At 36.6% G+C, this 9,857-nt stretch overlaps 1 protein-coding gene across 1 annotated transcript; it reads left to right on the forward strand.

Annotated features, from left to right (window-relative positions):
- The first annotated feature begins 3,831 nt into the window (after positions 1-3,831).
- On the forward strand, positions 3,832-5,241 carry LOC143555745 (uncharacterized). Its single transcript, XM_077045250.1, has 2 exons — positions 3,832-4,605; positions 4,681-5,241. Exons 1-2 carry the CDS (start codon positions 4,190-4,192, stop codon positions 4,880-4,882), a joined length of 618 nt encoding a protein of 205 aa, XP_076901365.1. The 5' UTR covers positions 3,832-4,189; the 3' UTR covers positions 4,883-5,241.
- The last annotated feature ends 4,616 nt before the right edge of the window (positions 5,242-9,857 follow it).

The following is a 9,857-nucleotide window of genomic DNA, read 5'->3' on the forward strand; positions in this document are numbered from 1 at the left end:
AATGTAATTACGTGTTGATGGATATTGATATGTTGAGTTTGAAGAAATTGGTTTTGAATAAAAAGATATTAATGTATGAATAAATTGTATTTGTGTAAGATAAAGTTTTCGTGTGTAGGTAATATGTTTTTCGTGTGTAGGTTGTATGTTTTCGTGTGCGTATGTATTTTATTGATGATGAATTTTGTGTGTAGGTTATATGTTGTCTTATTCTTAGAACAAGTGTAGATTAGACGTTTTTGTGTAGGTTGCATGTTTTTTTGTTGATATCTAATGTAAACACATGTAAAATAGTTTTTTTGGTATTATTCATTATAATGTAAGTATCTGTTAATGGATATTAATATATTGAGTTTGAAGAAAGTAGCTTTGAATAGAAAGAAATTTTAATGTATGAATAAATTATACTTGTGTAGGATAAAAATTCAAGACATAAAAAATAAGTTATAAAAATAAATGAGTTCTTAATATTTTCCGATTATAATAATTTAATTAGTTATATTAATTAAGTCGATAAGAATTATGGTTTATTAGTTATATTAATTGAAAAAAGAGAATGATTAATAATTTCTTTATTTAGCTTTAAGCATTTAAAACTTAAAACAAAACTAGTGGATCATATTCATTTCTCGTATTTCTTGTAATAATATCATTTCTCTCTTAAACCATCCCCTATATATATACATATGTATATAAATATATACGTATACATTGTTTTAACCAATGTTCGGGAAACGAGTAGTTAAAGTGTCGGTTTTATATAAAAACATCCATTAGGTATGGTATTTATAATAATTATAATTGATTATTATACATAATAATTACAAACCCTAGAACAACAAATTGATTAGTTGGCTCGATGTTCGATTAATTTAGGTTAGGGTTAATGTAAAGTAGATCAAGGAGACCAAAACCATGTAATTAATTATCTCTCATAATGTTGATTTGAAGGTTAATTAAACCAAACGGTTGCCGGCGTTGTTTTGATCAAGAACATGTACGAGAATGACGTGATAATCTAATTAATCTTAGGGGTATTGATGGCGCTGCTAAGAGGATTGTGTAGGCATGTTTAATTGTGATATAATGTTCATTATATGGTGAATCTCTAAACGAGTATACACGGTTTGTTATAATAAGTTATTACGTATCAACAAGATACAATTTCCTAATTACGATTGTCGGTAGGTCACTTATGGCAAGTATAACCAAGTTGTTGATTCAATTTCCAAGTTATTACGAGGATTATGGTTCAAGGAACGTAAACGAGTCACGTGTTCAGGAGTTACAGGTATATGGGTTTGGGTTAGACATACCGGATTTTTCCGTTTAGTCCTTGGATATTAGAGATGGAAACAGATTTGGGTTAAACTATAGTGTTGGGGTTAAAATTGAATATTTTCAAAGTTATTTTATATTTATATTAAATATAATAAATAATAACAAAAATTAATAAAATAATATTATCTCGAATAACGCGATATTTTATCTGCAAAAATTCCCGAACATAAAAGAGGGTTGGGTTTATAAATATTAATTTGGAAAAATCCGAGTTGTTACATGAGTGACCGAGCTCAATACATATAAAAATTTTCTGAGGAAATCTTCAAAATTTACGCTACTAAGCAAATAAACGGCGGTGATCAGGAACACCTCGGGTCCCTCATAACCTACGCCCCTGAACCAAGCTTAATACCTATAAAAATTTACGGATGAAATCTCCAAAATTTACCCAACTAAGCAAAAAAACGGGAGTGAGCGAGGTTCGGTCCCGAATAACCTACATCAACGATTGTATATATCATTAGCGACTTCATATTATGCTTAAGGGATGCGTATAAAGTATAAACACCCTGGAGTCCCTATGTTTTGTGGTTAATGTACTACACTCATTTCAACAACAAAAAAATATATATATCGTTTTCCTCTTACAAGTTTACTAATTTGGTATCCATCAATATTTTTGGAATAAATTCTTTTTACTCTAAGTGTCATTTACATGGAAATACTTGTTTGCATATTATGGTATTGGTTTGGTTATACGTGTATCCATGATAATAACATGACAAGAATAAGAGTACAAAGTACATTGTGTGCTGCCATTCGTTGGTTTCTTTTTATCCGAAACTATCACCAATACCTGAATGAGCTTTATCGTTCATATTGATTTTAACATTTTGACTTTAACTCTTTCCTAAAAGAAGAAATCCACTATTGGAAAAACATTAACTATCCTTTATGTCATTAAATCAGAAGATTGATAAATGATGATTTACTCTAAACCGGAATTTTTTACCATTTGGGTGTAGATACAAAATATATTTACCATATTAGTGTACTTTTAAACATATTTACTAATATGGGTAGTTTTAATTAGTTTCATTATTAAAAAAAAAAAAAATAGACGCTTCAGATTTTCCTCATTCCCTCGACCATACCTCCGACTTTTACTATCCCATAATCAATAGCAAGTACGCAAACTGCAACCAGATCTTTCCACGACCCATTGATTTTGATTCGAGTTTTGGTTCGATCGCACTATCAGATTCGTTAAGACCCCGGTTTCGGTGTAGAGGACGTTCGATTCACTCGACAGTTACTTCGATTATAGCCAGGTTCGTTTATGCTAGTTTTTTCTTTAATTTTGATTACATGTTTCTGCTGTTACTTTTGATTTTACTTGTGTTGTTTGGCACTCTGATTTCGAACAAAAAAAACAATTTCTAAAGTAATGTTGATTTACGTGTTGATCATTCTAATATATGTTTATAATAATATATGTTTCAGATGTTGTAGTATGCAATTTGTCTTTGAGTTAAGTACATAATCATATATATACTTATAATATGTGCATACGAATATCGCATGTCAGATTTGTCTGAGTTGAGTGCATACTCATATATTTACTTATAATATGTGCCATATGAATATCACATATCAGATTCTTCAATAATATATGTTTCATATTCTTCAATTTATATATTTATCATGTTGTTTATTTTATCTCATGTTGTTACAATATCATTCAGGATGAATAGGGTTAATGTAATATCAGACATGATTCAAAATGAGGATTTTAACGCGATGTCTCAAATTGATATTGTAAACAATGATGATGTGAAAGATATGGTAGATGATGAACTTGGAGATGAGATTGATAGTGATACGGATGATAAGTTTAAAGAAGTTGGAACTGTAGAAGAAACTCAGGTAGATGAAGATGAAACATCATATAATAATATTCAAGTACCTTCAACATATACCACTTTGGAGGAAACTAATTTGACATTTGATGACAATTGGATTGTATGGCAATGTTCAGAGACTAAAAATGATTTTATTAGGGAGTTGGGAAATGATTCTTTCAATGACAAGGAAGAATTTATTAAAGTTGTCAAACTCTACAACATCAAGACACATAAACACTTTGAGGTTGTTGAATCACGTCCAGACATTTGGTCCGTAAAATGTAAGCTACATCAACAAGGATGCAAATGGAAACTTCGTGCATATGGTAGATGATGAACTTGGAGATGAGATTGATAGTGATACGGATGATAAGTTTAAAGAAGTTGGAACTGTAGAAGAAACTCAGGCAGATGAAGATGAAACATCATATAATAATGTTCAAGTACCTTCAACATATACCACTTTGGAGGAAACTAATTTGACAGTTGATGACAATTGGATTGTACGGCAATGTTCAGAGACTAAAAATGATTTTATTAGGGAGTTGGGAAATGATTCTTTCAATGACAAGGAAGAATTTATTAAAGCTGTCAAACTCTACAACATCAAGACACATAAACACTTTGAGGTTGTTGAATCACGTCCAGACATTTGGTCCGTAAAATGTAAGCTACATCAACAAGGATGCAAATGGAAACTTCGTGCATGTAAGCGTAAACGTAGTGGATCTTTTGACATCACAAAGTATACCGGCCCACATACTTGTTTGCATTCCAACATTACTCAAGACCATCCTAACCTAGATGCAAGCTTGATCGCTCAAGAAATACAACACCTTATAAAAGAGCAACCATCTATTAGCATTTCTGCTTTAAGCGCCGAAGTAGTTAATAAGTTATGATATACACCTTCATACAAGAAGGTTTGGGTAGCAAAACAAAAGGCAATTGAACAGGTCTTTGGAGATTGGGATGAATCTTATTTAATTTTACCTAAATTTATGGAGGCACTACAAAAGTTCAATCCCGGTACCATCGTTAAATGGTGCGTTTTGAGACAGACATGTGTAGATCATGTGGAATTTAGACGTGTGTTTTGGGCATTTGATCCTTCTATCAAAGGATTTAAGCATTGCCGACCTGTGATTAGCATAGATGCCACACATTTGTATGGGAAGTATAAAGGTAAGATGATGATTGCAATGGGAGTTGATGGTAATAATCAGATATTGCCTCTTGCATTTGCTATAGTTGAAAATGAATCTTACGCTTGTTGGAGTTGGTTTCTTTCTCATGTTAAGAAACATGTTGTCAAAGATAGTGAAGGGATATGTTTAATATCCGATCGTCATGCTGGGATCCTAAAGGCAGTTAATGATCATGGATCTCCTTGGTTAGAGCCACATGGTTTTCACAGGTATTGTTTATTAGAATTTTATTTCATTGATTCGGGTTTATTTTTCATGTTAATAACATTCATCATTTTCCATAGGTATTGCTTAAGGCATTTTATCAACAACTTTAATGATAAGTTTCGTAACTCACAATTGAAAGCTTTAGCTTACCGTGCGGGGAGTCAGAATCAAATTAGAAAGTTCAACTCTATTATGGAGGAAATTGGTAAAATAAATCCAAAGGCTCGTCAATCAATGGCTCAAGGAACATGCACCCGAAAAATGGACACTTGCACATGATGGTGGAAAGCGGTATGGGCTACTCACTACAAACTTATCAGAGATTTTCAACAGTGTACTTAAAGGTGCACGTTTCTTACCAATCACAGCATGTGTTCAACTCACATTTTATAGATTAGTACACTATTTTAATGTGAGACGTCCTATGGGATTTAGTGCTCAAGCTAACGGAGATATGTATACTCCCCATGTTTTGGCCAAACAAGCAGCTTTAATGTCAAAAGCCGGTGCACATTATTTGAGGGATTTTAACCGGCAGAAGGGTATATTTGAGGTGCTAACTCAAAAGGGAAAAAATGTCCAAGTAGTTGAGTTGTATAAAAAAACTTGCAAGTGTGGTAAGTGGGAGATATTTAAGTATCCGTGTTCTCATGTGTTGAGTGCATGTGCCAAACTTTTTTTGAACACTTGGCAATATATAGATAAATGCTACTCAATTGCTAATTATTGTGCTACTTGGTCGTTTGAGTTTTCTCCACTTCCTCATGAAGCTTATTGGCCTAACTCATCATATATTAGACGATTACTTCCAAATTCAGAGTTAAAACGGGATAAAAGGGGTCGTCCTCGTTCAACAAGACTACGAAATGGAATGGACATTAAGGAAGGGAAAAAGCCTAACACTTGTGGAATTTGTAAACTGCCTGGTCATAATCGAGCAACATGTCCTTTGAAGCCTAGAAGAATGGATGCCTAAGGGGGTCGAATCATTTTGATTGTTAATTTTGATATGTATTTGATATACCATTAATGGATTGACTTTATTTGGTATTTTTTGTGTTTTGTTGCTAAAAAGACAACTGTATTGATTCATTTTGTGGTTGATAGTAACGGAAAATTGATGTTTGTTCATGAATTAGTGCAGAATTTTCTTTTTTATTTTTGCAGGTTTTTTTTGAATTTTTCAAAACTTTTCTAAAATTTTCTCAAAATTTTGATACAGGAGTCAACGAAAATATGTTAAACCTTATTTTGCTGAATATTATGCTTTCAAAATTTATTATATATATTGAAAAAATAAAAAATATACTATATATATATAGATTAGTTAAAAACATAAAGGATTTTAAAAAGTACTTAATTTGGTAAAAAAATTTAAAAATACACTAAAATGGTAAATATTTTTTATAACTACACCAAACTAGTAAAAAACTCCTCAGAACCGTGTTGTAATTTTAAAACAGCTTGTTTAGGTATGTTGTGTTGTCGATTCTTCATTGGTTGTGGGGTTACTGTTTGTTAGTTATGGACTAGAATCTGCAGAACCCTACTATCTTGGTTTATATTATTAGGCTGAGGGGTGTGGAGCGCGAGAAAGGGCGCGTGAGGCCATCCTCTCGCGCCCCGGGGCGCGAGCACCACACCACCGAGGCGCGAGAGGGGCGCGAGAGGGGCGCGAGCGCGGATTTCCAGGCGGGCGCAAGAGGGGTAGCGGCTGGGAGAACGCGTGAAGTGGCCTGGGAATGCGTAAATAGAGCCGTTGGGCTCTTTGTTTATTAAAAAAAAAACAAATGACTTACAATAAAAAAGTTAAATAAAAATGATTTTAACGTTTTAACGTTTTTAAAAATGTTTTAAAAACGATTTTTAACGTTTTTAAAAATGATTTTTAATAAAAAAGTTAACTAAAAAAGTTAAATGACTTACAAATTTATTTATGCATTTTGCAGCGGACTACCAAAAGAGCAAGGTCTTTTGGACAAAGGTTAGGGAGACGTTCTATTCGCTCGTTGGGAGTACAGAGCGGAACGCCGATATGATTTCGGGTCGGTGGACCGAAATCAGAAAATTTGTCGGCTTGTTTACTAATCTGTTCAACAGGAACGCCAGTCGTATGAGACCAAGTGGCAGTGACGATTTGGCGGTTTATAATTTCACTGTCGAAGAGTGGAAGCAGGAGTGCCTGCGGAGGTATGGGACGGTGAAGACGTGGGACGATGTAAAGGTGTGGGAGAGGTTGAGAAGGTGTTCTAAGTGGGTTGAGCTGGTGGCGCCGGACCTTGATGCGGAAGTAGGGCCGAAACGGACTAAAACTAGTTGAACAAAACCATGGAGGTGGTCTCTAATGACAAAAAGGAAAAAAAAAGAATGAGAGATTTGGACTTCCTTACAAGAGACTTCAGTAACCTAAATCCGGTCGACCAAATGCTGATGGAAAAACAAAAGGAACGTATCCGGAAGAGGTTGATCGAAGAAGACCAAGCCGAAGAATAAGAATAATGTTTTTTTTTAGTACTTTAATTTTTTTTTAGATATTAATGTGTTTTTTTAATTAATGTGTGTTTTTTTAAATAATTTATGAGTTTTTTTAATAATACGTTTTTTTAATACATTTATAAAAAAATAAAAAAAAAACCGCTCGCGCCCCCTCTCGCGCCCCTCCACACCAGGGCCTGGGGCGCGAGCACCACAACCAACACCCATCTTATCAAATTTCTCTCTCTGCCACACGTCACAATATTATTGGCTGGAGCCCCCACTCGCGCCCCCTCTCGCGCCCCCCACACCCCTCAGCCTTAGGCTGAGGGGTGTGGAGCGCGAGAAAGGGCGCAACAGGACAGCCGTTCGCGCCCCGGGGCGCGAGCACCGCACCACCGAGGCGCGAGAGGGGCGCGAGCGCGGAAAAAGAGGCAGGCGCGGATGGGCTAGCGGCTGAGAATGGCGTGAAGGTTTCTTGGTTTGCGTGAATATAGCCGTTTGGGCTCGTTTTTTATTAAAAAAAAAATTTTTTTAATTGCAACGGACGGGTCGGGTTCGGCTTCGACCGGAAGGACGAAACGGAAAATCACTCCGTGGTCATCGGATGAGAAGGAAGCCCTGTGTCGGGCTTGGATAGTCACTTCTGAGGATTGGCGTTGCGGTAATTGTTTTAACGTTTTTAAAAATGATTTTTAATAAAAAAGTTAAATAAAAAAGTTAAATGACTTACAAATTTATTTATGCATTTTGCAGCCGACTACCAAAAGAGCAAGGTCTTTTGGACAAAGGTTAGGGGGACGTTCTATTCGCTCGTTGGGAGTACAGAGCGGAACGCCGATATGATTTCGGGTCGGTGGACCGAAATCAGAAAATTTGTCGGCTTGTTTACTAATCTGTTCAACAGGAACGCCGGTCGTATGAGACCAAGTGGCAGTGACGATTTGGCGGTTTATAATTTCACTGTCGAAGAGTGGAGGCAGGAGTGCCTGCGGAGGTATGGGACGGTGAAGACGTGGGACGATGTAAAGGTGTGGGAGAGGTTGAGAAGGTGTTCCAAGTGGGTTGAGCTGGTGGCGCCGGACCTTGATGCGGAAGTAGGGCCGAAACGGACTAAAACTAGTTCGTCTGGAGCGTACAGCACTTCCGCCGGGTCGGATTGCCGGGTTGGATTCTACCTAAACGTTGCGGGGGAGGAAACGTCTTCACCGCCGAGGAGGCGGCCATTGGGAAGGGACGCCAGGGGGAAAAAACCGGCTGAGGGGGAAGCCGTAAACATCAACGATCTTGTTGAATCCCTCAATAAATTCAACAAAACCATGGAGGTGGTCTCTATTGACAAAAAGGAAAAAAAAAGAATGAGAGATTTGGACTTCCTTGCAAGAGACTTCAGCCACCTAAATCCGGTCGACCAAATGCTGATGGAAAAATAAAAGGAACGTATCCGGAAGAGGTTGATCGAAGAAGACGAAGCCGAATAATAAGAATAATGTTTTTCTTTAGTACTTTAATTTTTTTTATATATTAATGTGTTTTTTTAATTAATGTGTGTTTTTTTAAATAATTTCTTGTTTTTTTAATAATACGTTTTTTTAATACATTTATAAAAAAATAAAAAAATAAACCGCTCGCGCCCCCTCTCGCGCCCCTCCACACCATGGCCCGGGGCGCTATCACCACTACCAACACCCATCTTATCAAGTTTCTCTCTCTGCCACACGTCACAATATTATTGGCTGGCGCCCCCACTCACGCCCCCTCTCGCGCCCCCCACACCCCTCAGCCTTATAATAATTCTGTGTTGTGTTTTCTTGTAAAAACAGCTTGTTTAGGTATGTTGTGCTGTCGATTCTTCATTGGTTGTGGGGTTACTGTTTGTTAGTTATGGACTAGAATCTGCAGAACCCTACTATCTTGGTTTATATTATTATAATAATTCTGTGTTGTGTTTTCTTGTCAGTGATTGGTTGTTGAGGGGTCATGTTTAGTTGTTGTCTACATCTTTTTTGGTGTTTCAAAACAATTATTATTGTACTTGAAAGTGTTAGAAACTGATCGGTGGTGCTACGTGTCACCTTTTTATAGGGGACCCCAAAGAAACTAAAGGTCTATACATTGGTAAGGCTGAGGGATGGGGGGCTCTAATGGGGCGCGAGTGGGGGCTCCAGCCAATAATATTGTGACGTGTGACAGAGAGAGAAACTGGATAAGGGGGGTGTTGGAGCCCCCGTTGGAGCCCCTGGCCCTGGTGTGGAGGGGCTCCAGCAGGGGCTCCAGCGGATTTTTTTTTATTTTTTTATAAATATATTCAAAAAACGTATTATTAAAAAATCTCATAAATTATTAAAAAAACACACATTAAAAAAAAAATACATTAATATCTAAAAATAAAATAAAAATAAAAGTACTAAAAAAAACATTATTCTTATTCTTCGGCTTGGTCTTCTTCAATCAACCTCTTTCGGATACGTTCCTTTTGCTTTTCCATCAGCAGCATTTGATCGACCGGATTTAGGTTACTGAAGTCTCTAGTAAGGAAGTCCAAATCTCTCATTCGACTTTTTTCCTTTTTGTCATTAGAGACCACCTCCATGGTTTTGTTGAATTTATTGAGGGATTCAACAAGATCGACGATGTTTACGGCTCCCCCCTCAGCCGGTTTTTTCCCCTTGGCGTCCCTTCCCAATGGCCGCCTCCTCGGCGGTGAAGACGTTTCCTCCCCCGCAATGTTTAGGTCGAATCCAACGCGGCAATCCGACCCGGCGGAAGTGCTATACGC

This window comes from Bidens hawaiensis, unplaced genomic scaffold (assembly GCF_021521415.1).
Source record: "Bidens hawaiensis isolate Kalapana, Puna unplaced genomic scaffold, B.hawaiensis_p1.1 tig00018311_1, whole genome shotgun sequence".
Lineage (NCBI taxonomy): Eukaryota > Viridiplantae > Streptophyta > Magnoliopsida > Asterales > Asteraceae > Bidens > Bidens hawaiensis.

Excerpts from the sequence above, each read along its gene's own strand:
- LOC143555745 (XM_077045250.1), top strand. The coding sequence starts at position 4,190 with ATGGAGGCACTACAAAAGTTCAATCCCGGTACCATCGTTAAATGGTGC. Across the intron at positions 4,606-4,680 it reads GAGCCACATGGTTTTCACAG|GTATTGCTTAAGGCATTTTA; the intron begins GTATTGTTTATT and ends CATTTTCCATAG.